Source organism: Candoia aspera, chromosome 5 (genome assembly GCF_035149785.1).
Source record: "Candoia aspera isolate rCanAsp1 chromosome 5, rCanAsp1.hap2, whole genome shotgun sequence".
NCBI lineage: Eukaryota > Metazoa > Chordata > Lepidosauria > Squamata > Boidae > Candoia > Candoia aspera.
In genome coordinates, this window is record NC_086157.1 from 64,375,471 (window position 1) to 64,402,750 (window position 27,280).

At 37.1% G+C, this 27,280-nt stretch overlaps 2 protein-coding genes across 2 annotated transcripts in view; both read left to right on the plus strand.

Annotated features, from left to right (window-relative positions):
• The first annotated feature begins 51 nt into the window (after positions 1-51).
• Positions 52-9,039, plus strand: RWDD2B (RWD domain containing 2B). Its single transcript, XM_063305452.1, has 5 exons — positions 52-149; positions 6,353-6,581; positions 6,677-6,744; positions 7,795-8,157; positions 8,608-9,039. The coding sequence occupies exons 2-5, from the start codon at positions 6,375-6,377 to the stop codon at positions 8,840-8,842; spliced, it is 873 nt and encodes a 290-aa protein (XP_063161522.1). The 5' UTR covers positions 52-149; positions 6,353-6,374; the 3' UTR covers positions 8,843-9,039.
• A 1,639-nt stretch (positions 9,040-10,678) lies between these two features.
• LTN1 (listerin E3 ubiquitin protein ligase 1) overlaps positions 10,679-27,280 on the plus strand; it is a 35,845-nt gene continuing 19,243 nt past the window's right edge. The window contains exons 1-12 of the mRNA XM_063305454.1: positions 10,679-10,817; positions 12,606-12,809; positions 14,546-14,644; positions 14,998-15,228; positions 15,932-15,984; positions 16,927-17,107; positions 19,127-19,300; positions 22,932-23,122; positions 23,436-23,583; positions 24,246-25,004; positions 26,179-26,220; positions 26,902-27,094. Of these exons, the coding sequence (XP_063161524.1) occupies positions 10,776-10,817; positions 12,606-12,809; positions 14,546-14,644; positions 14,998-15,228; positions 15,932-15,984; positions 16,927-17,107; positions 19,127-19,300; positions 22,932-23,122; positions 23,436-23,583; positions 24,246-25,004; positions 26,179-26,220; positions 26,902-27,094 (2,317 nt within the window). The 5' untranslated portion in view covers positions 10,679-10,775. The remainder of the gene's footprint in view (positions 10,818-12,605; positions 12,810-14,545; positions 14,645-14,997; positions 15,229-15,931; positions 15,985-16,926; positions 17,108-19,126; positions 19,301-22,931; positions 23,123-23,435; positions 23,584-24,245; positions 25,005-26,178; positions 26,221-26,901; positions 27,095-27,280) is intronic.

The following is a 27,280-nucleotide window of genomic DNA, read 5'->3' on the forward strand; positions in this document are numbered from 1 at the left end:
GTCATTACGTGCCGAGAAGAGACCTCCTGAATTTAAATATTTTACGACACGTCCCTACGTCTCCAGTAAGATTTACGGCTCTCGGGCAGTCCAGTTAATGGCATAGATCGCTTGCTGCGGAGAGGCCCTTTACTCAGCAGAAACTTCCGGTCCGTTGGCTGTTGGGTAAGAAACCTCTAGAAAAATGCAAAGGCGAAAAGGCGGGCGCGGAAGTCCTTAGTCTAAGGAGAGTCGTCACTTTATAGTTGGGCACGCGCATACAGCGGAAATTGAACAGCAAGTAGAAAAAAACATATAAAAGCAGGATTTTGGCATAGTCGCTTGTGATTGGGTGGTAGTGTGTGGCGTTCTTGATTTTCCAGTAGAAGGAAAATAGGCTCCCCCCATCCGAATTTTATGTAAAAAAGAAAATCTAAAAACAGAACAGTCGTCACATATCATTTAAACTGGGATTTTTATATTTTAGAAAGGTAGCATGTCCCCATCCAATGCAACAGACACAACGTTTTGCATGCAATTTCGCATTGGATTTGGGCTGTGAAGATCGGAGGTGGTAGTTTGTACTAGGAATTTGGCTGGTAATCCAAATTAGACAGATTCTCATTACAGCTATCAATATTAACAAGTACTACATTACAAATTATATCCTCTTGATTGACCAGACTGTTGCCGGACAGAATCTTGCTGGTCTCAACTTACTTTCCATTCGTCTCGATTCCTGGCTTTTCTTCTCCAGGTTTGGCCATAGTCCTTGACTATTGGATCTTTCCATCTCTTTTGAGGGCAGCCGACAGGTCTTTTTACTTTTCTTGGATACCATTCAGCAACTGCTGTTGTCCAACGGCCATCTGACATGCACGTGCATGTCCTGCCTAGCATAGCTTCCGTTTTCAATATTCGATGATGACACAGGTCACCGACAGCCTAGCCAGCGGGTGACTCAAATCTGCAGCTAAAACAACTTGTGAAAATGGGCCTCAGTTCCCCGCAGGTCCCTCGAACTGTGCTAAGGTGGCAGGGCAGAGCTCAATCGACTAGATGCTGCTAAGAATCTCAGGAGGCAGGCCACCATCCCAATTGACCGTGGCCCCCTTGCTATGTACAAATTATAGAAACAAAAAAGAGCCAGTTTGGTGTAGCGGTTAAGGCATCAGGCTAGAAGCTGGGAGGCCGTGAGTTCTAGTCCTGCCTTAGGCACAAAGCAGCTAGGTGACCTTGGGCCAGTCATACTCTCTGAACCCTAGGAAGGAGGAAATGGCCAACCACTTTGAAAAACCTTGCCAAGAAACCTGCAGGGACTTGTCCAGGCAGTCTGCAAGAATTGGACATGATTGAGCAGATAAAAATATAAATAAAATATATATTACAAAGTCTTATCGTCAGTCTTATTGTATTTAGGGAACAACTTCTGTATTGACCTTGGCAGGATGTTTTAATAATTTAACATGTTTTATATTGTTAATTCTTTAAGACTTGAGTTAGAAAACAATCTCTTGGTTTTGCTGCTACAGTACTCTGGTGTCCACTTGCAACGTACATACTAATCACAGCTGTGCTGTGCTTCTCTGTTTCTCTGTTGCTACAGGAAGGGGAAAATACATTTTGAGCAAGTTGTTTGCAGATGTTGTGATTTCACACTTTATCTATGAACAGTTCTAAAACGAGAAAGTCCAACTGCCAGGAGAGCATACACAGCTGAGGTAATATCTGTCTGTATCAGTCATTCTTTACATTTTTTTCTGCCCGCCTGTCAGGTGTGGTATGGAAACAGGTTGGCTTTCACAGCATACCTACTTAAACGTGTTCATGGATTCTGTGTATTTATGAGTAGTGAAAAACATGTAATATCTCATACATGTATTCCAAGCAATAAGTGAATTGTATATCCCTAATCTGGAACTTAATACTGCTAAAAACAAATGGACTTGTTTCTACATACAGGTAGTTCTCACTTAACCACAATAGGGACCTGAAAAATGGTTGTTAAATGGTGTGGTCGTTAAGTGAGGCATCACATGACTGCACTCAATTTATGACATATTTGTGGTGGTTGTTAAGTGAATCACGTGGCCATTAAGTGAACCACATGGTCACGCAGTTCCCCATTGATTTTGTTTGTTGGTAACTGGATAGGAAGGTCGCAAATGGTGATCACGTGACCCTGAGATGCTGTTGTAAATACATGTTGGTTGCCAAGTGCCCAAATTTTGATCAGGTGACTATGAGGGACACTGTGATGGTCATAAGTGTGGGGACTGGCTGTAAATCACTTTTTCCAGCGCTGTCGTAATTCTGAACGGTCACTAAATGAATGGTTGTTAAGCAAGGATTACGTGTATATACATGGCAATTGTTCTATTTCCTTTTGGGAAAAGCAACATTATGTATAGTTCAGAAAAGTAGTTTAAAAAAATAAGCTAAAGAAATTAAGGTAAAAAGGAAACAGCAATAACTAGTTAAAACCATTCACTATACCTCTCTGTACCTTTCTCTGCTTGCTAAGTTCTTACTTTCATCACATCCCTGCCATATTTCCTACATTTTCTTAAAACAAACAACTATACTCCCTTTTCTATTTTTGAAGATTTCATCAGTTTCATCCTACCACATTTTCCTTGCAATCTTCATTCTTCTTAACTCATTCAGTCTTCTTTATATATTTATTTTGGGACTTGGCCCTCATTTATTTTCTGAATGTCCAAACCACCTTGGTATACTTCTTTCATGATGGTCAATCACTGTGGTATTCAGTCCACATTCATTCAGCACCCATTCATTCTTGTGTCTATCTCTTCTTGTTTTGCCACATGCAACTTGTAAGTAACCCATTCTCACTACGTTCAGTTTTCTTTTATGTTTCTCTTGATATTCCCACTTTCAGTTCCATATAACCAAGAGGGCATTCCATTTGAGCTTCTTAGGACAAATATTCATTCTTCACAACACATCACATTATCCCATTGCCTATCTACAAGCATTTGCACATCTAACATTTCTTCATACATTTTCCTGTATATAGTAAAAATTCTACCAGGTGCATAAATGCATCTGTTTGGTCTAATGTTTGCATTTACGTATGATTGGTGATCATTCCATTTTTCACTCCATTTTCCTTGTTAAACACAACTAATTTTTCTTTGGTACATTAATGTTAAGATCTGTACTCTTTCTTGCATCATGCAGTCTAACATTCACTACAAATCATTCAGATTCTCAGCCATCAACTTGGCATTATTCTTACATACAAAAGAATATGTGGATTAATATTTCCAACAGAACACTTCTACATCAGAACAAACATTCCTTATATATATATATCCATAAATACATTGAATAACCAGGGTTCATTACACATTCTTATCTTCTGTTTCATGCTGAACCTGTCACTGAGCATTTCATTAATTCTCATGGATGCTTTAGTTCCAGCATATATGACTTGTAAAGCATTCAACAACCAACTTTTATCTTCATATTTGTATAGAATAGTCCATAATCCAGGCCTATTAACTTTAGCCGTTACTTTCTCCATAAAATAATTTCCTCTCATTCATATATGACTTGCAAGTAAATTAGCATATTTCTGATCTGAAATAAAGCCACACAGCACTTCCAAAATTTTTGCTCAGGATCACCTTCATTACCTGCTCAGTTAGAATTATATCAAACATCTTCTCAGGCACACTTAACGGACTAATCCCTTTGCAGTTTTTGCATTTGCTGTTGCGGTGTTACCTTTGTATATGGAATAATGTCAATGTTTTGTCAGAGCGTCCACACCCCTTCCAGCATTGCCTTGCTTCAGTTTCTTTCCAACTTTTCTTTCTAATTTCATTAATTCTTCTGGAAACAGAATTCCAATACAAATTATTTCTGTCAAAATTGTTATGCATTTTCTCTGCCTGTTTTAATATTAACCATTTCTTGTTCTTCTTGACTACTACCTTTACAGTTTTCCTTTTCTATCCAAACACAGAATCCCATCCTCATTTTTGCAGCAGCCGTTCTCTTATATGCATTTTCTTCTCATCCACAGCTCTGTTACACAGAAACATCCTTTCTCATACTTTCCATTAGTGTAACTCCACACACTTCTGTGGCTCTCTGTAATGTAATTCCTTGCACTTAATTCCAGCTCCCTCAATTATCCTTTGAGACATTTATGTTTCTTACACTTTTTCATGCAGGAACTTTTTTTTCCTGCAGTCACTCTAACTCTATTTTCCCCCTTTTTTTCCATGTCTATTTTTTCCCCGTGTTCCATTCTTGACACTCCCCCCAAACGTTTTGTCCTACAGTCAGAACCTCTTATCTTTCATTAATTCTCTCAGTATTTCATCATAAACAAATTAATAACTTGGTTGGTGTGGGTAGCTTTCCCGTAGATTTGTGTCTCTAACTTGCCATCATTTCCTCTACTGATGAGGATGTCCAAGAAAGGTAGTATGTTGTTGTTTTCTTTTTCCCTTGTGAATTTTATTCCATTGAAGATGTTGTTGATTGTTTCATGTGTTTCCTCTAGTTGTTCCTTTTTTATTATGACGAAAGTGTCATCCACGTACTGGATCCACACTTTGGGTTGTATGCGTGGGAGTGCTATCCTTTCCAAATGCTGCATTACAATCTCTGCTATGAGTCCTGAAGTAGGTGATCCCATGGGTGCTCTTTTGATTTGTTGGTATATTTGTCCATCAAACTGAAAGTAGGTTGTAAGGCAGAGGTTGATGAGGTCCAGTATTCTGGGTATTTCTATTTTGGTGTATTTGGCTAGGTCGGGTGTGTTGCGTAGAACTGCTGCCATGGATTCTTTCGCTAGTGTCAGGTCTATGGATGTAAAGAGAGCTGTAACATCGAAACAATCATGAAACAATCAACAACATCTTCAGAGGACTAAAATTCACAAGGGAAGAACAAAACAACACACTACCTCATCAGTAGAGGAAATGATGGCAAGTTAGAAACACAAGTCTACAGGAAAGCCACCCACACTAACCAAGTGCTCCGTTACCAAAGTAACAACCCAGCCTCCCAGAAGAGGAGCTATGTAAGAACATTATTCAGACGAGCACTAACACTGCAGCAACCCAGAACACCACAAAAAGGAAGCAGACCACCTATACAGCATCTTCCAACAGAATGGATAACCCCTCCCAACTTTATCAAAAAGTGCCTCACCGCTCAACCCACTACAACCCAACCAACAGAAGCTATGAAAAGGATAACACTGCCATACATCAGAAACATCTCAGAAACCACCAACATACATTTACAACCGCATGACATCACTGTAGCACATAAACCAACTAAAACTCTTCAAAACACCTTAAGTAACCCAAAAGACCCAGTAGCCCAAGAAGAAAAAACAGGACTTATTTACAACATACAGTGCAAGGACTGTAACAGCCAACATGTAGGACAGATAGGCAGAAGACTAGCAGAGCGCATCCACGAACACAGTCAGAAGACATGATGAGAACTCCTTAATCTCACAATACATGGACAGACTGAACCATAGTTTCAACTGGAAAATTGTGAGCATTGTAACCCAAGCCAAATCCAAAAATGCCAGAGAATTCCTAGAAGCTTGGCACTCAGACAAAGCAGCCATCAACAGACACATTTACATACCATTCAAAAGAGACAATAGAAAAGCCAAAAGATCAGAACACCCCCTTGCCAGCAATCAACACCCAGATATGCAAAGATTAACACCAGATGAACAATCAAACAGTATATTATACCTTAATCAGAGAACTATTAACTCAATCAACCAAGTAGTGAACAACAGCCCAATCAAGGAACTCCCAAGGAGAGAACAACACCTCCACCAACACAAGCTGGATAGTATATAAATAGAGAGCAAGGCCCACTCCCTTTTCGCATTGAAGATGTTGCCTAGTCTGGCAATGAAATATCTGCAAGAAAACAGCAAGTCTCAGAGAGCACCAAGGACTCCACAGTTGGGAACTCTAGTCTAGGCTACCTTGAAAGCCAACATATTGTTGCAATCCATCTTTTATTTATTTATTTCAAATTTCATCACTGCCCTTCTCCCTCAAAAGAGGTATATTCCACCAATTATAAAGTATGCACATTCAGAATTTGTTTCTGAGTGAACATTTATACAATGAATTACATTCTGACATTGAAGAAATAGGCAAGCTTGGTATTCATTATTAAGAATACTTAACTCTAAACTCCAAAATATTTGTTTGCCAATAGATTGTGGCATTATCTTGAAGCTATATAATTGAAATTAATTATACCATTTAGGAACTGAAGGGGTTTGATTCCTTAGTTGTAACAGTTTTAAGAATTTAAAGTGTATCCAATAACATTTTATCCCTTTTTTTAGGAATTATATTAATATATCAAAAATGAGCAATTTGGAAGAAGCTGAACTACAACTTTCTGAATTAGATTTACTTTCTAGTATGTTTCCTAATGAAGATGATTTTAAGGTGACTGATCAGTTGGCTTTAGCAGAACTGAAAGATTATGTTGGAAAATGTACTTTACAAGTGCCAGCTTCAAAAATACAATTCATCCTATATTTAGATGTAGAAACTCCTGATGAAAATAAGGTAATACAGTTTTATATCAAAAGAAAAGTTCATGAAATTGACTGCTAGTAGAATCTAAAGAATTTCTCTTTTAACTTTAAAAAACTTCTTTTTAGGTACCATTTTCTTTGTGCTGTGCTTTTCCATTAAAATATCCAACTATTCTTCCAGAAATCTCTATCAGGTATTGTACATCTTGATACATACAGGATAGATAGGCTGAAATATGAAATGCAGTATATTTTTAAGAGGACACCATAATTCTCATATTTGGTAAATATAGTGATTTTAGATATATAATAAGATGTCAAGAATAGAAATATATTGGTGTTATATTCATATGATCTGAAAAGTATGATATATATCTAATTAATATCATTCTGGAACTGTAATTTTTAATGTTAAACATGGAACTCATAAGTTTAACTAATTTGGTTTCATTAGTAAACATACATGGCTTGGACCCTTGCTACTTTCAGGTGCATTTTATTCAGGTAGAGGTCTGGTCACCTTACATGATCTGTCCAGGAGAGGATGCCCTGGGAACCCATACGCTCAGTGCTTACCCTTTGAGGTTAGGTTGGCGCCCACCCTTTTATCCTTTGGAAGATAGCAACAGATTTTTTAAAGAAAGAGTTTAATATCTGGAATTGTATTTTTTTTTACTGTTAAACTATTTAGAACTGCTCAAGTAGGCAACATAGAAATAATTGTAAATAAACAAATAGCTGGCATATTACTGAGATGTAGGAATGCAAAAGGTGATGAAAACCATGCAACTTTGGAACAGCTGGGTAAAGTTGCAAAAATTATGAGATATGCCCCAGTTGTGTCTTAACCTAGATCTATTTTGGATCATTCTGGATTGAGCCATGTTTTCACCATGGCTTTTGACTAGGTAGTTTATATGTCTTCTTCTGTTGTCTGAAGTATGATAATTATAGTCAGAAAAGTTTTTGCATGCAGAAGTTTTATAGTCAGGAAAGTTTTTGCATGTTTCAGTGGGCAAAGCTCCTTTGAATTAACAGAGGGTACATATGGGTAATCAGATAATTCTAGCATCTTTTGCTGCATTTTTTAGGATTAAATGGATACTTTTAATCTATATCCAACCTTTTGCTTTTAGCAGAAAAAAGTGCAGTATAATCTAGAACAAGCTTGCTTTTTATCACAACAGATTTGTTTTATTTTTACTTCATCTATACTCTAAATGATGCCTTTTTTTTTTCTTTAGATCTCCATTGTTAAGCCGATCACAGCAAGTTCAAATGAATACAGATCTCATTACCTACTTAAAGAAACACTGTGCTGGTGATGTTTGCATATTAAATGCAAGAGAATGGGTTAAAGAGCATGCTGTCATGTATATCAACAAAGAACCCTTACCTTCCACTGTTGAAAAATCAGATATTCAGAAATCAGAATGTATTCTCACTAGACTATGGATTTATAGTCATCATATTTATAACAAACAAAAAAGAAAAAATATAATTGATTGGTCTAAGGAACTTTCTCTTTCTGGATTCAGCATGCCTGGAAAACCAGGTATCATTTGTGTAGAAGGCCCACAGAGGATGTGTGAAGAATTTTGGGCAAGGTAAAAATTTTCCTAAGTTCTTTGTTCCATAAAGTAACAAAGGTATGGGTTTCTATTTTGACTTCAGAAATATCATCTTTAATTCACTTGCATTGGAGGGGAAAATTATTTTCAGGAGGATGGAACCTAACCTTCCTTACCAAGACAAGAGATTGGATGGAAAATTAAAGTAAATGTGAAATTAATACTAAAATTCTTGGTGCTCTTGTAACAGCAGAGACAGTGGGGGTTTAAAAGCAATTATTAAGGAGTGCATTTCTCAGCCTGGGAGTGGAGCAGAAAAAGGCCTGTTTCCTTGTGTAGACAGAGCTTATGACTATGGAGAGAATGGCTTCTCCTATGAATCTTTATCACAGTTAACATCTGCCATTGGTTTAAATGGGAAATCACTAGTAGTAACTCTAACTGACACTGTGTTTCATGAATTAACAATACTCTCATTGTGTTTAGAATAAGAAGATTATCGTGGCAGCGAATTTTAATCCGTCACAGAGAAGACATTTCCATAGCAGAGACCGAAGCTGAAATGGAGAAGCAGAAGAAGTTTTTGACTTTTGAAGAAAAAATATTTGATGCACATGGTGCCCGAGGAAATCACATGGATTTGGGACAATTGTATCATTTTTTAATTGACAAGAGATGTGGTGAAATATTTCAACTGTATTTTGGAGTTGAAGGACAATAGGTTAAGGGGAAAAAAGCTTTAAACATCCAAAAGATGTAGGCCTTTCCATCAAAACTGCTTTTATTTTAATGAACTAATAGATTTCTAAAAGTTGTGTTCTTTTATATCTGAAAAAGCAGTACTTAAACTAGTTTGGTTTAAGGAGGTATTTTAATGATAAAACATTTTTTTGATAAAACAGTGCAGTTGGAACTGGATGCCTGAAATGTTGTTTTGGTAATTTAAGCACAGCAGATTTTCTGGCTATATTACCAGTATCTCATCACTGTTTCTACTTCGGAAATAACAAGATCTGTGCTTGTATTACTCAGGGATAGAAGAAACGACCATGTCAGTTCTTTGGGTTTCTTACATTACCTGCTTCTCATCATGTGGGTCCCCAGTATATGTTGGCTAAAATAAGCCTTTTGCTAGTTTTACATTAAAAAACATTTAGTACTTTTTTATTCTAGTGCCATGTGGGTAAATAGTTCAGTGTGCTAAGGAATCCGTTCACGTTGTGAGATGCTTGAGCATGTTCTTCTCTTTGGACATCGGCCAGACCTTTTAGAGCTTAACATCTTGAACCAAGGGGTGCAACCCCCAATTATCCTGCAGTTGGTTAGGATTCTACTGAACTGTTGCTAATATATTTGCAAAGAACTCCATGGTTCACAGGTATATCCATGAACCTAAATTGAAAAATATTTCCAAGTCCAGATATTTTTATTCCTTTATTTCTCAGTAACCTTAAAAGGTTACGAAGCCTTAATCCTATGGTTTAGTAACCAGATTGTGAACTAAAATGTTTAATTTTAAGTCTTTAAAAAAGGCAAGTAGCATCACAGCATATGATATGGATAATTTTAGTACTTGATCTAGAGAAGTATGAGTTTCAGACTTTGAAATATTTGTATATGCTGTATTTGCGGGTTTTACTTCAATATATATTGGATAATATTTCTGCATAGATGGAGATGAGCATGAAAGGAAAAGTACAGGGGAAATAACAAAAAGGGGAGGCAGCAAAATAGAGGTAGGGTTTTCTCACTCAGTGAACCACTAATGTAGCAAACTTATTTTAGTCTACCATGTTAGGACCCATCTTGTGGTTGGTTAAGACCACTCTAACTGGTCTGCTAAAGTCCTGACTGTAAATGGCAGCAAAACATTTTTTTAAAATCTAGTAGTGGTCATCGGGATTTTACAGTACTGCACACACAGTAGCCTTGGTTTATGGTTCAGTGTCTGGTTAGATCCAGAAAATTCAGTAAGTCTTGGTTAAGTTATCCTGAGTAAGCCTGGGCATATACCAACAAATGCTTCAATTGTAGTTCTTGTTATCTGTAGAGAATCGTAATTAATCTCCTTGAAGAACGTCTTTTGAGCTTTTTATAAAGCAGGGTAAATCCTGTTGTTACCACAACATACTCTCACAGTGTGATCGCAAATACAGGAGCAGCCATCTCAGTGTAAAAAGTAATTGGCACTGATTGATGTACAAGCACGATCACTCAGAAATAATGGGGAAACGGACCAAGCGGTGGGAAGGACTACAAGTAGTTGTCAAAAACAGCAGCTGACTCGAAAAATCATCATTTTAAAAATGGCAATTACCGTACACCTGATAACTAAGAAAGCATCTAGCAAGTATAAAAGCAAAAAAAGTTTCTTTTGGAGTTCTTTCGGTAACCACAGTAACGACAGCATTTCTCTTTCGTCATCTTCCCCCGCCCCGACCTACGCGGAAGGCTCTGCATCCCTCCATAGGCGGAGTGAGTAGTACTAGAGGGGAGGAGCCTCTGGTCTCTAGCGTCTTCCGTTATCAACTTAACTTCCGTTTAACCCGGAAGCAGCCTTTTCCCCCTTTCTGTGGTGGGATCAACTGTCTTCACTCTCGGCTGTTTTCACTCCCCCCTTTTTTCCGGTTTCTGGCGGTGTTGCAGACGCTAGCATGGGAGGCAAGAACAAGCAGCGAACTAAGGGCAACGTACGGGTGAGCGAGTTTGTGCCGCTGGGAGGGAATTCAGTATTTCTGGAGAGGGGACACCTCGAGTTGCCTTTCCATAGCTTTCGAGCTTGGGAGAGGCATGGAGGACGGCTTCTCCTAACTTTTGACAAAAAAAAAGCAGCTTATTCTGCACCAGAAGGGACGCTAGATCAGTTTCAAAGGTGCTGCTTTCATTTTCACCGGAGAGAGAGTTTCATTTGTTAGTGGTTTCTTCTCTAACGAGACATCGCGGAACCGTTCCTGTATGGCGATTCTCTCCTTTTAAGGAATACGGATTGTTAAGTGTCCCTATATTTTCAAGAAGAATGTAAGGGAAAGGAACCGGTAATATTTCGGGCCTCTAAGAAGTGCATGGTCCAGAACTTAAATTTTTGAAATGTCAAAAAATGAATTCTGATGACAAATACTTGCTATAGTATGTTGACTTTCTTGGTTGTGTGCAGTGTCATATGCACATGTTAGTAATATAATAATTTATACAGTATCCTTTTCTCTTAATTTCAGAAATTTAGGGTTAAATTCTTGTAGTTAGTGATTCAAATATCTTGCTGTCTCTGGAATGCCTTAATATCATGTGTGATAAATGTTAAACATTCAGTAACTATTTTCTCAAAGCTTTATGCACCCTTACTGATTTCTATCCCATGTTTTTGTGGCAGATATTGTGTATATGTTGGGCCTGTTGTTTGTTTAATTAAATATTTAAAAATGAAAACCCTGTAGCTTTGTAAAAACCATCAGAGACTTAAATTGTAATAGAAATCTTAGCTTTGCTGTAACATTTGTTTAGCTATTTTTCTGACATTTGAAGTGCAGAACTCAAGATAGGTAAACGTTATGAGAACAGGAAAAAAGTGGTCGGTGAAGACATGAAGAAAGGATAATGGTTAGGGATTAAAATATTAATTTACAGAATATTTAGCCAATGAGAAGTTCATTCTGAAAGCCAGCCGATTCTGATAGTTAACTTTTGTTATACTACCTTCTTTGGGAATCAGTTCCATTCCTCTACATGTGCTATTGCCTTCAGAGGTATGGGTGTTGACAGCATGGGAAAATTTTGTGACAGAACAATCATAGTAGCTCAAATATGGAATTCTCACTAGAAGTTAAGTTGTCTTTGTTGGCAGAGTGCTAGAAAGCATTTGGCCCAGGAGAGATCAGAAAAGTCACACACCAGGCATTTCTATAAAAATAATTTTATTTACAGAAAGCAAACATATTTAAAGGCTGTTTGCTGAGAGGAGAGATTTCTCTCAGCTGCATATTCTCTGCAAGCCTACACAGAAGGGAAACTGAAACTAAAACAAGTTCAGGCAAGTTCCTCCCTTAGGCAATGCAACCATTAACAGGTGAAAAGGGGAGAATTGAATTCAACCTCTTCACCAGGCCAAAATGATTAGTTACCATAGTAACCTTAATCTGTAGTAGAAAACATATTAACAGTCTTTATATTTTGTCAGTAAGTAATGAGCTTTCTTAATAATTAATCTGTTGTAACTTAATTTAGAAATTGTTCAATTATTTTTACTTTATTGTAAATGTGTTTGAAATTATTTTAATAGGTTTTTTTAAAAAAAATTGTAAGCTTTAGCCTGGTTTTCTTTGGAAAAGAAAAACAATATAAGTTTCTTAAATAATGGATCAATAAGCAAGTCATAAGTGAAGAATTGCAGCTTCAGGCATAACAATGAGTCCCAAGCAAGCTTGTCCAGGATTTTAGAATAATTCTCCAGCAGCAATTCTTTTTTTCCCCCTCTCTTTCAAATATAGCCTTCTAGCAGTGGAAGAACAGCTGAACTTCTAGCCAAAGAGCAAGGAACTGTTCCTGGATTTGTTGGCTTTGGCACCTCTTCAAGTGACCTGGGATACGTCCCTGCCATTCAGGGAGCTGAAGAAATAGATAGCCTTATAGATGCTGATTTTCGAATGGTGCTAAGGAAACTTTCCAAAAGAGATGTCATAACCAAGTTAAAAGTAGGCTTGTTATGTTGGATTTAAAGGATCTTTATTTATTTAAATGTGTATGTCTTTAATTGCTATAACCTTATATGTGCTGATTTATATAGTTTATGTAATAAACTATTATTTACACTATATGTAATAAACTATTATAGTTTATTCGTAATTTTTATTTTTTTAGATGAAATTATAATTGCTATAATATATAAAAAAGAAAATATCAAAAGACAAAAGCATAAAAATAACAAAAACATACATTGCAGATAAAGCCAAATTTTTAAACACACTTGACTGCATGGAATATCATTGTTCAGTCTTTCCATTACATCAATAGAGAGCATCTCACAAACAGAAAGTGAAAATATAGCAATGTTTCAAGATTTTAAATCTTTTTTGCTCCATCCTATGTTAATAGATTTGTAATTCCTCATTTATCACTTATAGTGATAAGTCTCAGATTTTGGATATAAAATTCATTACTACATTACATTTTTAAACCATATTATTTTTGTCATGCCATTTTAACAAACTTATGGATATTAAACAATGACAATGGGGCAAGCAACTTCCTATTGGAAACTGAATAACTTAGTAAGTTATTGAATTATTGTACAAAGTCAGTAAATGTTGATCTAGAAAATACATAATGTATTATATTTATCTATTAAAAATAATACATTTAGCTATAAGAACGTAACTGATTACATCAGCCCATCCCATTAGATCAAACAGGGAAGGCACGTTACGGGTTCCATGCACCATTTAGTGGGTCCCAGGAGGCAGGCCCTCTCTGCTGTGGCTTCTTTCTTGTGGAACATCCTCCCCCCTGAAATTAGGATAACTCCCTCCCCGCTATCATTTAGGAAGTCCCTCAAGACCTGGTTATGTTGTCAGGCCTGGGGATCCTTGGGAACGGGAGACACTGTTAGATGGCTCCACTATAACTGATATTCTCGCTCTCCAGGGGGTTGGTATATTTTAAATTTTGTGATTATATTCTTTTAATAATCATTTTATCTTTTTATAATGATTGTTTCTATTTATTCATTGTTTTTATCTCATTGTATGCTTCCCAGAGTCGTCTTGTGTGAGATGGGCAGTCATATAAATGTGAGCAATAAATAAGTAAAATAACAATTTGTGGTGACCTCGAGCCATTGATATACTGACAATGTATTCCATTTATTTAATAAGGGAAGTCAAAAGTTCTGATATAAAATTTAAAATAGGAGCATTTAAGGGACATCTGTGATAAATTCAACCAGACATCTTGATAGGAAAAGACATAATTATATTTGTAATAAGTAGCAAAAGGAATAGAGTATCACATATCAATCCAATCAACATATTGCAAATTTATTTATTTATTTAAACTATTTATATAGCCGCCTGTCTCACAGCAGTGACTTATTGTGCAGAATAAGAAAATGTGCTGGGATAAGGTGAGGTTGGAGCCTGGAGGTGGTTGTGTTGGATGCTTCAGAGGAGAATGGCTGAGGTGCCAAGTTTTTGTTTCTTGCTTTTATTGTTTTTTTGGTTTTAAGGCTGTTGTGAGCTGCCTAGAGTTGTGTTTCTTAAGATTGGTGGTCATATAAGTCAAATAAATAAATTCTTTAATTTTAATACTATGTGTACACATAGTATCAGTTGCAAAACATGAGCTTAATTTGTAATAACCACCATAAAAAGAAAACATAATGGGCTTAATCAACTTTTAAAAGAAATCTTATTTTCATTATTTTTAATTTTAGGCTATGCAAGAATTTGGGGTAATGTGCAAAGAAAGAGAGACGGAGATTGTTAAAGGAGTTCTACCTTACTGGCCTAGAATTTATTGTAAAATTTCTCTTGTAAGTACTGAAATTTATATTTATGGGAAGAAATTTATATTTATGGGAATGGCCAAGCCTGCTTCTTTTAATTAGCTGTAGTAATGATCAGAGATAAATACAAAGTTCTGTTGTACCTCTTGGAAGGTTGATTTGTTCTGCAGAAAGCTTAAAATTTGATATAGCAGTACTAGTGCTCTAGTGCGGTATGGAAAGCAGTACAGAAAAGCAGAGATTAATGTTATGTATATCTTTAGCTGTAAGATGTGACTCAGTAAAATTTGCTTTAGAGAAATTCTGTAGGTATTTTGAAATTGTTCATATGTATAGTGAAATAATACAATTATTTTTGTACTTGTCAATATTTATGGCAGGATCATGATCGCCGAGTCCGGGAAGCAACACAGCAAGCTTTTGAGCAGCTTATTCTGAAAGTCAGAAAACATTTAGCTCCTTATTTAAAAAGCATTATGGGATATTGGCTGATAGCTCAGTGTGATATTTACGCTCCAGCAGCATCAGCAGCAAAAGAGGCATTTGAAAAAGCTTTTCCACCAAGCAAACAATCTGAAGCCTTAGTGTTTTGTAAAGATGAAGTTTTAAGTGTAAGTTTTCAAGTTTGTATGCTTTTTAATTTTATTTAAATACATAATTAAAAATTATAGAAAATGATACACTGTGGTTACCAAAAGAAGTCCAACAGAAACACTTACTTGCTTTTACACTTGCTAGATATTTTCTTAGTTACCAGGTGTCCAGTAATTTCCATTTTTAAAATTTGATGATTTGTGTCTTTGAGTCAGCCTTGTGTCCTGGGACTGCCTGGATGAGTCCATGCAGTTTTCTTGGCAACATTTGGAACTAGAAGTTCCAAAGCCTGTGTGTCCCATTAGGTTTTTTCAGATTGTGTTCTGCTTAGTTCCTTGTACAAACCTTTATTATTTGCAAGAAAAAATCTTAATAACACTTGCGGTACCTCTGCTTTGATTTTTTATTTTAAAATTTTATTTCAATAAAAATCTTTGATCGGTAAAATTTTATATTTCCCAATATGTTCATTTATTTGTCTTTTTTTGTGTCTGGATGGAATGCTTTAAACAGAGTCATTAGATAATCTTGTTTAAGCAGAGAAAAACAAGCAAAGCTGCACTACACTATTTGGATTCATACCATAATGATTTTAAATGAAAGGAAATATAAATATAACATTGTAATATTGTATTTTCTTTCTTTTTAAAAACATTTGTTTCTCTGCAAATTGTTATGTATTTCTTTCCATTTAAGGACATCTGACTGTTTTTTGTCCAGGTGCTACAAGATAATCTTTTGAAAGAAACTCCCGATACGCTAAGTGATCCACAGTATGTACATTTTTATCCCTTTGGAAAAATAAATTTATTTTGTATTAACACACAATAACTATGCAAAAAGGTATTTCTTGAAATATAGGAAATGAAGCATGTTTAAGGTCTGTCACGTCAGGTGACATGAAACATTTTCTCCCAGTTAAGTTTTTTCTCTTTCGAGACCTCCTCTGATAGTTCTAATAGCTGGAAGAGGCTTCTGTGCACAGAAACCTCTTCTGGCCATTGGAACTACTGGTCAGAGCTCTGACATTATATTAAGTCCCTCTTCAGGATGACGGTTGTTGCCTTTTCACATTAACGAGAACTGTGTTGTTTCTGCACAGCAGAACATCTTGTTGGCAGGAAGTCAGCTGCCTCTCACATATTCCAATTTCTCTGTATGTGCAGATTTTCTAAATGCATTAATAAGCAATGATATTTATTAGGCATTTATGCAACTCTAATTATTGACATGTGGGCTTAATATCATTCTGTGATTGTCAGATTTTCTATCTCTGCCATTGGTGTGCGTGTTGGAAAACTTTGTAAGTAACTATTTGGCAGGTAACTATCTTCCCAACAAAGATTGTTGGATCAGAACAATAACTTATTTAGAATAGTGCCTCTGTCTGCTGTTCCTTGTTCAGTACAGTGTGATTTGCTCATTTGGATTGTGAACACATGCCGTTGGGGAAATGTTAATTTTGCTCACAGGTGAGGAATAAATGACTTTCAAGGGACAGTTAAAAAAACTGACAAAACAGTGAGATTTTGGAAGTGAGTTCCTTATTTATTTGTGGTAGCAATCGACCTGTGTAGTTGATGCACACATGCAGTGAAGTTTCTGGTTTTCAGAATATGAATGTGTTGTCTTTAACAAGAGATTTAAAATCAAAAATGGAAAAAAATATGCTGACAATTGAATTTGTAAGCCATGCTCTTGTGTTTTTTATTCAGAGCAGTGCCAGAAGAAGAACGAGAAGCCAAATTTCATCGAACTATAACTTGTTCTTTGCTATCTTTAAAGAAATTGCTTTGTATGATGCCCAGTAATGAGATTAAGTCATTGGAAGAGAGGCTGAAGACACTATTCTCTCAAAACAAATTTTGGAAATATGGGAAACATAACATAGCACAGGTATTTTACCATTTCACTTTCCTCAAAAATTTATTCTAAAACATATTTTAAAGATAAAATAAGAACATTATTATTTGTGGGCATTAAGTTTGATTTTTGTTTTAATCACAAAACATACTATATGTTTTATATTTACTGGATTTGGCTGAATAAATTCTTGGAAAGATTTCATTAAAATGACAGTTAGCATTATTAGTCCTTTAAAAATGGTGATGAAGTTAGCATTCCAATTGCCTAATGATTAAGTAGTGTCTTATACCCCAAGTTCTCAACACATTAGTCCTGGACAAGAACCATTTATTTGAAGGAGGTTCTGAAGTATGAGAACACTATTTCATTAAGGGTCCTCTTAGAAATCACAACCATTATAGTTATTAAAGTAGTTTCATATTTTTCTACTATATGTTATTTTATATTTTAAAATGCAACCTACAGTATATCACTCAATTATCTTTTCACATTCTGTTTAAAAAGCTATTTCTGGAAGTTCAGGAAGTGGAAGGGAGAAAGGGAAAATTTGAAAATATTGTTGCTGTATATACAGGTAGTCCTTGTTTGGTGACTTGGTTGTTAAGTGAACTGGTCGCTACATAAAAATCAGTGACTGCAGCTGTGCTTATGATTTTACTTCAGTTTTCGTTTGCTTCACAGCCTCAGAAGGTGTAATGGTATGTGGGAATGGCCTTGGGAGTTGCAGCCAAGAGAATGGTCAGATAACAGACAACTTAGCCCATATAGGAATGTGGACAGGGTAAGCAGCTCAGAAGAGACCCTAGTTTCTTGGTCTGTAAAAGGGATGGGGGAGAGATGTACTTGCAAGATTCTTTTAATGTAACCTTACAATAAAGTCGAATTAGCTCATCTGGCTATATTTCTTATAGCCCTTTTCCCCCACTACCCTGCCCCTTGGAATGCTCACCTCGGTGCTGGGATAAGTAAGAAGAGAATTAATCTTTGTATTTATATTATTCATTGGAAAGGAAGGGATTACAAGAGAGTAAGCAGGCACAAAATGGGCAATAGACATCAAAAAGAATGCTCTAGCACCAGATCCGTGCTGCTTAGGAGGCAAACAAAAGCCTTTGCAGTAGTGTGAAACTGATAAGGGTCTTGTCAGTGTTAGCCAGCAGCATCAGCTAGCCAGAGGATTCTAATCAACTAATTAAGGTCATAGAACTGTGCTTGTTAACTTGCGGTTAGCACTTTTTAGGGATGTGCTGCATGTAGAGAAAAGCAGCTCAGGAAGAGTTAGCTTGTTTAGGCAATCTCTCTGCTCTGCAGGGAAGAGAAGGAAGGGTCAGGCGCAGGACAACGCATACTAACTGACCGTAATGGTGAACATGTGACTGAGAGATGCTTCAAAGGTCGTAAACGTGGGCATTGGTTGCAAAGTTACTTTTTAATCACCATTGTAACTGCAAATGGCCACTGTCTAAGGCAGTCACTAAACAAGGATTACTTGTATTCTCAAATATATGGCTAAATGGCTTTTAGGATCAGATTTGGTAGTTGGCTTTTCATAAAAATGTTATGTGATTGTCCAGTATAGAGATAATATAGGTAGTCCTCACTTAGCAAAAACAATTGGGACCGGCAACTCTGTCATTAAGCAACGCAGCCGCTAAGCAAAGCATTATGTGACAGTGACAGACTTACGACATTACTTCCCATTCAGTCACCATGGGTCGTTAAGCGAGACATCACGTGACCATGACTTGTGATTTTATTGCTAGCTTCTCCATTGACTCTGCTTGCTGGAAGCTGGCTGTGAAGTTCACAAATGGTGATCACGTGACTGCAGGATGCTGCAACAGTTGTAAACACTCGCTGTTTGCAAAGCACCCGAATGTTGATCATGTGACTGTGGGGACACTGTGATGTTCATAAATGTGAGGACTGGTCGTAAAGTATTTTTTCAGTGCTGTTGTAACTTCAAATGGTTGCTAAACAGGGCAGTACTACCTGTACTGTAATCATACCTACATGGAAATATTCAGGTTTCCTTCTGTTCTATTTTAGGTTCGTTCTGCTTTTTTTGAGATGATTTCTACTTTTTGCCAGCGCATTCCTGAGTCCATGAATGCAGAAGCATCAAGAGTTTGTCCAGCTGTTCTTCTTAGCATTGATGACAGTGATGCTGTTGTATGCCTTGCTCTTTGGGAAGCTGTGCTTTATGTCCTTACTACCATTGAGGTAATTCTGGAAACCGCAATGAAGCCACCTTTACCATTATCTCACAGGCACCTTTCAGATTATACATCTGAAAAAAATATTGATATTATTTAATGAATAAGCCAACCTCATTTCAATTAGATGTTTTCATCTTAATGCAGCCAATATATATTAACATTTCACTGATAATTTGGCATAAAATTTAAATGGATAGGCTTCAGCTTTTCAGATCAACAGTTTACAATAATTTTTACTTTATGAACCAGTATTGTCTTCATTAGTTATGGACACCTTAATCTATCTCTTTCTCTGTATACAGATTGTTGTTGTTTATTCGTTTAGTCGCTTCCGACGCTTCGTGACTTCATGGACCAGCCCATGCCAGAGCTTTCTGTCGGTCATCAAAACCCCCAGCTCCCCCAGGGACGAGTCCGTCACCTCTAGAATATCATCCATCCACCTTGCCCTTGGTTGGCCCCTCTTCCTTTTGCCCTCCACTCTCCCTAGCATCAGCATCTTCTCCAGGGTGTCCTGTCTTCTCATTATGTGGCAAAAGTATCTCAGTTTTGCCTTTAATATCATTCCCTCAAGTGAGCAGTCTGGCTTGATTTCCTGGAGGATGGACTGGTTAGATCTCCTTGCAGTCCAAGGCACTCTCAGAATTTTCCTCCAACACCACAGTTCAAAAGCATCTATCTTTCTTCTCTCAGCCTTCCTTATGGTCCAGCTCTCGCAGCCATATGTTACTACAGGGAACACCATTGCTTTAACTATGCGGGCCTTTGTTGTCAGTGTGATGTCTCAGCTCTTAACTATTTTATCGAGATTGGTCATTGCTCTTCTCCCAAGGATTAAGCGTCTTCTGATTTCCTGACTGCAGTCAGCATCTGCAGTAATCTTTGCACCTAGGAATACAAAGTCTTTCACTGCTTCTACATTTTCTCCCTCTATTTGCCAGTTATCAATCAAGCTGGTTGCCATAATCTTGGTTTTTTTGAGGTTTAGCTGCAAACCAGCTTTTGCACTTTTTTCTTTCACCTTCATAATAAGGCTCCTCAGTTCCTCTTCACTTTCAGCCATCAAAGTGGTATCATCTGCATATCTGAGATTGTTAATGTTTCTTCCAGAGATTTTAACTCCAGCCTTGGATTCCTCAAGCCCAGCTTGTCGCATGATGTGTTCTGCATACAAGTTGAATAGGTAGGGTGAGAGTATACAGCCCTGCCGTACTCCTTTCCCAATCTTAAACCGGTCCGTTGTTCCATGGTCTGTTCTTACTGTTGCTACTTGGTCGTTATACAGATTCTTCAGGAGGCAGACAAGATGACTTGGTATCCCCATACCACTAAGAACTTGCCACAATTTGTTATGGTCCACACAGTCAAAGGCTTTAGAATAGTCAATAAAACAGAAATAGATGTTTTTCTGAAACTCCCTGGCTTTTTCCATTATCCAGCGGATATTGGCAATTTGGTCTCTAGTTCCTCTGCCTTTTCTAAACCCAGCTTGTACATCTGGCAATTCTCGCTCCATGAACTGCTGAAGTCTACCTTGCAGGATCTTGAGCATTACCTTACTGGCATGTGAAATGAGTGCCACTGTTCGATAGTTTGAACATTCTTTAGTGTTTCCCTTTTTTGGTATGGGGATATAAGTTGATTTTTTCCAATCTGATGGCCATTCTTGTGTTTTCCAAATTTGCTGGCATATAGCATGCATTACCTTGACAGCATCATCTTGCAAGATTTTGAACAGTTCAGCTGGGATGCCGTCGTCTCCTGCTGCCTTGTTATTAGCAATGCTTCTTAAGGCCCACTCAACCTCACTCTTCAGGATGTCTGGCTCTAGCTCACTGACCACACCGTCAAAGCTATCCCCGATATTGTTATCCTTCCTATACAGGTCTTCTGTATATTCTTACCACCTTTTCTTGATCTCTTCTTCTTCTGTTAGGTCCTTGCCATCTTTGTTTTTGATCATACCCATTTTTTCCTGGAATTTACCTCCAATGTTTCTAATTTTCTGGAAGAGGTCTCTTGTCCTTCCTATTCTATTGTCTTCTTCCACTTCCACGCATTGCTTGTTTAAAAATAATTCCTTATCTCTTCTGGCTAACCTCTGGAATTTTGCATTTCATTGGGCATATCTCCCCCTATCACTGTTTCCTTTTGCTTTCCTTCTTTCTTGGGCTACTTCTAGTGTCTCAGCAGACAGCCATTTTGCCTGCTTGGTTTTCTCTTTCTTTGGGATGTATTTTGTTGCCGCCTCCTGAACAATGCTGCGAACCTCTGTCCATAGTTCTTCTGGGACCCTATCTACTAAGTCCAGTCCCTTAAATCTATTCTTCACCTCCACTGCATATTCCTTAGGAATATTAGTGAGCTCATATCTAGCTGATCTGTGGGTCTTCCCTAATCTCTTTAGTTTGATCCTAAATTGTGCAAGAAGAAGTTCGTGATCTGAACTACAGTCAGCTCCAGGCCGTGTTTTTACCGACTGTACAGATGTCCGCCACCTTTGGCTGCAAAGGATGTAATCAATCTGATTTCGGTGTTGTCCATCTGGTGAAGTCCATGTATAAAGCCGTCTGTTAGGTTGTTGGAAGAGAGTGTTTGTTATGCAGAGTGAATTGTCTTGGCAAAATTCTATCAGCCTATGTCCTGCTTCATTTTGTTCTCCCAGGCCATACTTACCTGTATTTCGAGGTGTCATTTGACTGCCCACCTTAGCATTCCAGTCTCCTGTGATGAAAATAACATCTCTTTTAGGCATGTTGTCCAGTAGGTGCTGCAGATCCTCATAGAACTGCTCTACTTCAGCTTCTTCAGCATTTGTGGTTGGGGCGTATATTTGGATCACTGATGTTAGATGGCTTGCCCTGAATTCGAATTGAGATCATTCTGTCGTTTTTTGGGTTGTATCCAATCACTGCTTTAGCCACTTTACTATTAATTATGAAGGCTACTCCATTTCTTCTGTGGTCCTCTTGTCCACAGTAGTAGATCTGGTGGTCATTTGATGTGAAGTGGCCCATTCCAGTCCATTTCAGTTCACTGACGCCCAGAATGTCTATCTTTAATCTTGACATCTCACCAATAACCACATCCAATTTGCCCTGGCTCATAGATCTTACATTCCAGGTTCCAATGGTGTGTTGATCCTTAGAACATCGGATTCGCCGTTCACCACCAGCACCGTCGGCCGCTAGCCGTCCTTTCGGCTTTGAGCTAGCTGCGTCATCACGTCTGGGGCTAGTTGAGCTCATCCTCTGTTCCTCCCCAGTAGCATTTTGACCATCTTCCGACCTGGGGGTCTCATCTTCCGATGGTATACCGACATATCTCTGGTTGTACTGGTCCATTTAGTTTTCACGGCAAGAATACTGGGGTGGGTTGCCATTACCTTCCCCAGGGATCGCATTTAGTCTGACCGCTCTGTCATGACCTTCCCGTCTTGGGTGGCCCTTCACGGTTTAGCTCATGGCATCATTGAGGTGCTCAAGCTCCAGCACCACGACAAGGTAACGATCCTTTGCTGAAGCTGTATACAGATACTTTCTTTAATATCGAGGTAAGGAGATAATATGCTTCTTTTCCAATATCAAGTAACTAAGTATTCTTTAATTTACTGCTTCACATTTATTATTCTATAGGATTGTTGGAATCATGTCAATGCAAAAAAAGGAGTTCTACCAAAATTGTGGACAGTGCTTCAAGAAGGAGGAAGGGGTCTTGCTACAGTTATATATCCTAATATCTTGCCATTTATTAGCAAGGTGCCTCATAATGTTGCAGATCCAAAGCTGGACTATTCAACAACAATTTTCACCTCTATAGTTAAAGGGTATGATCATTATCTCATGCTTTCTTTAAATCAAATAACGTTTATTTTTTTTTAGCATGTTTGTGGGTAGATAGCATTTATGTTATACTTGGAGATGAAGAACAGGAAATAGTTGAATTTGACAACTGCAGATATCAGGCCGTCTGAAAACTGTAGTGAAACTATTAAAGTAGTATCTTAATGATGTATGTTTTCCAGTTGCTATAATTTAAACACTACATAAATCTAGTTACAAATTATAACATTATTTAATCCCATGTGGATATGAGAACTAACATAGTTTATCCTGATCCTTAATTTTCTGTTTGTGTAGGCTGTTCACTGAAAGAGCTATGGTTTGTCGATCAGAATCTTCAGCAATCATATCAGCTTTTATGGAGTGTTTACAATTTATACTCCTACAGAATATAGGTGAAGAAGAAGAACAAATTAAAATACAAGAAATGCTTGTAAATATCCAGGTATGTTATCATGGCAGTAGTAAAATATTGCATTATCTTTAACAATTTTGAGTTTTTAATTAATTTTTTAAAATATTTATACTAGATCAGTGAGTTTAGTTTGCACCAAATAGTAATCTTTTGAACAATTTCCAGTTGAAATATGTTCTTATGAAGCAGCAAAAATGTCATCTGAAAAAAAAGTTTTTTTTCATAATATTTGCTTCTATTTGTTTCTTCTCTTGGCCCTAAAAGGCTGCTTTGGTTATTTTTCCCCCACGCAATGTCAGAACTTCCTTCGCTATGCCTACTTACATGGGGAGCTCGTGGCATTACATAGTCAACTAGATTTAGCTGTGCAATAATATCAGAGTGAGGATAGTGAAATGAAACATTACTGATGTCAGGATGTATTCTGTAGGTAAAAATTTCCCCTTTACATGGCAATGAGGCTTCTGTTTTCTCTGATTATATTATTCCTGGCTTACACACAGCATTGTCCCAGATTCGTACCTATTCTCTTCTCTCTGCTCCCACTTTCTGCCCATGAGATGAACTTTTATCCATATGCACCTGTAAAAAATAACTAAAAGTAAAAGGTATACGCTTTATAGGTGGAAACAATTTTCAAAAGAGGCAGTAGTTCATGTTAAGATTAAAATTCATGTGCTTTTTCTTTACAGTTAATTCCTCTCATTGATACAGTAATTAAAGAGCCGAAGTTACAAAATGGACCTTTGTTTTATGAAGTATCAGACATGCTGAATGTTTGGAAAACAAAAGCAGAAATAACTAATGACGATAGAACATCCCTCACTTTTCAGAGAATGTTATCTAACTTTTGGCATGGCCTTTCAAATATATGTGTGGGACATGTTGCTGTAATGGATGCAGATGAGAAATCATTGGCTGCAGTTTCTTCTTTGTTACCAATTCTTCAGAACGCAGAAAACAAGATGAGATCAAACAGGAAAAAAGCTGTAAATATAAGATTTGCAGAAGACATGAAAGTTGAAATTAACACCGAACATGAGAATTTTGTTGACATGAGAACTAGCAATGAATCTAGTAATGTTATTCATGAAATTCACAGGAGACACACTTGTCCTCTACAGAACGAACCTTTAGAAGATTTAGTTTGTAAACTTGCAGAACTAAGCATAGTGTACATCAGTCAACAAACGTCTGACCGACACTTAAAGTTCCTCTCTGCTCTACTCAGCAACTTTGCTTCTAGTAAAGTTTTCCAGGTGCTTGTAGAAGAAAGAGACTACATTCAGTATGAAAATCCATCTATTCAGTTTCTATATGAAAAGTTAATTGATTGGCTGAAAGAAGATTGGAGAAAAGAGACAGAATTCTTGGTTGATATTTTATATAGCATTCTCCATTGCTGTAGCAATACCATAGAAAGGGAAAATATTCTCAATGATTTAACAAAGGTACAGTTTTCTTATGCATTAAAATAATCTTACTCAATTTGTTTTTATGCATTCTATTAGACTAATTAGTGGTAACAGTTTTACTTGTTTCTTGGTAGCTATGGCTTACCAAGTAACTTGCATAAATTTCTTAATATTCAAAATTAGAATTGGAGTTATATCTGCTTTTCATGCCAACATGTTAAAACAGTACCATAAAGAGCAGCACAAAATTAGCAGCTGCTTCATATCACCATGCTAATCAGGGATGTTTTGTAACAATTAGTGTTGAAGGCCCATTAAAATCAGTTTTATATATCAAATAAAAATGTTTTTTAGGTTTTGGATGGTCAGTAAGTAAGAGGAAACATCAGTCTGAGCCTTAGTTTCACACGCTAGGTATTGTGAACATTCCGGTCCTTGTCTTCACTTTTACTAGCCATGCTGTCATGAGTACTGATGGCGAGCAGGAGCGGGCGTTGAGCAGCCACTCAAAGAGACACAGAACAGACCCGCCTTAACTTTTGGGGTTTATCTGTCTGGGTTTTTCCCACGCTTCTTCAGTTTGTTAGGATTTTCTGTCTTATGTAGCAGCAATAAACACTAGAGACCTACTCCTTGTCTCAGCGTGATTCCTGACTGTTAGGACACATACTTTCTGATAATAGGACAAATAAAGTACTATGCTTAAGGAGGAAGATTAACTTTTCTCCAAGTAGACTTTCCCTGACTAGGGAGCCTCTAGTGAGGCATTGCCAATGAAAGTAAATCTCATGCAAATGTAGTGTAGTTTTTATGTTGAACAAAGGAATTAGATGTTCTGCATTTGTCTTTAGGAAAGAAGTACAACTCAAGATTGTGTTGTTAAAAAAATAACAGTATTAAGGAAAGCTATGCAGCAATCCTATTTGTACAGCAAAGGTGATTCCGACAGCATGTAGTTGTAAATGCTGCACATGTTGCCACATCCTTAGATCAAATAGTTATTTTTCTGGGATTGTGCAGCTAATTCCAAAGCCCAGGAAAAGACTCAGTTTTTTAAAGGGGTGGCCAACAGGTATAACATACATGGCTATTCATACTCTGATTCACCTTTTCTCCTTTGAATTCATTTCACTGCCTAATATTATGTTATTTTAGGAAATTGTTCAGGTTTTATTGTCATGTTTTGATGCTATTTCTTTTTCTTTTCAAGATGGATCTAAAATGGAATATTCTTCTTCAAATAATCCAAAAGGTATGTTCAAGGTTTTTTTTCCTCCTTTTTCATGCATGTTATTTTGGGATCTGCAGAAACACCAAGTTGTTTCAGTATGCACAGGTATTTCAGCCGTTCCTTCTGGTAATGGCTCTCTGGGTCACTGTTCCTTTGGGATGAATGAGCTTCTATTGCTTGCCAGCAAAACCAGCTGTTTACACTCATTTGCCTGCCCGCAGATAATTTCTCATTGCATAAACGTTTATAAAATAATATAATATACTTGCATAAAAAAGTATAAAATATACTTCCTTATTATGTTAAAGTGACTGTTTTGGTTATATATTATATGGGTAGATGATTTGGAACGTAAACAACTAAGAAAAATTAGATGAGAGCAGCCAAAAGTACACTGCTTGCCTTTCTGCATATGAATGGCTTCAGTGTTTATTTTCTACTCAGTCTCAGAGAAAACTGAAATGCTTTGGAAAGGAAGCAGATCAGCTGAAGAAGCAGCAGCATTATATACTGTATATTAAAGGTGAAATCAGAAGCCTGTATTGCAGAAAACAGTACATAGACATATATACAGTATATTTTAGGTGCATATATATATATAGTACTTCCAATCAAAAATACTAGATACTCAGTTTAAAGACTTGGTTAAATCACATTTAACTAGAATATTTGAAAAATATTTGTATACTTTCTATACATTAGGCCTGTTCAAGCTCTGAGAAACATTTGTTATGTTCTACATGGCTAAAAGGAGATGTGTTAGGTGAGAAGCTTGTGACTCTAGCCAATGATCTGTGTAACATCAGCTTGAAGATGACAATAGCTTCAGCCGAATCATTTCATTCAGAACAATGGACTCTCCTAAGCCTGGTATTATCTCAGTTGATTAAAAATGGTAAGTGGCTCAGACTTTTCTAAAGCGTAATAGACTTCTAGTAGAATTGGAAGGCTAGCTTGCCACGGATGGAAAGTTTGAGGCACTGGTATAAAGTTGGGCAATATTGCATTTCTCTTATATGCTAAAAAAAGGTGGAGTTTTTGTCAGGGCACTAAAAATGAGGACTCTCTGATAGTAGCAAAG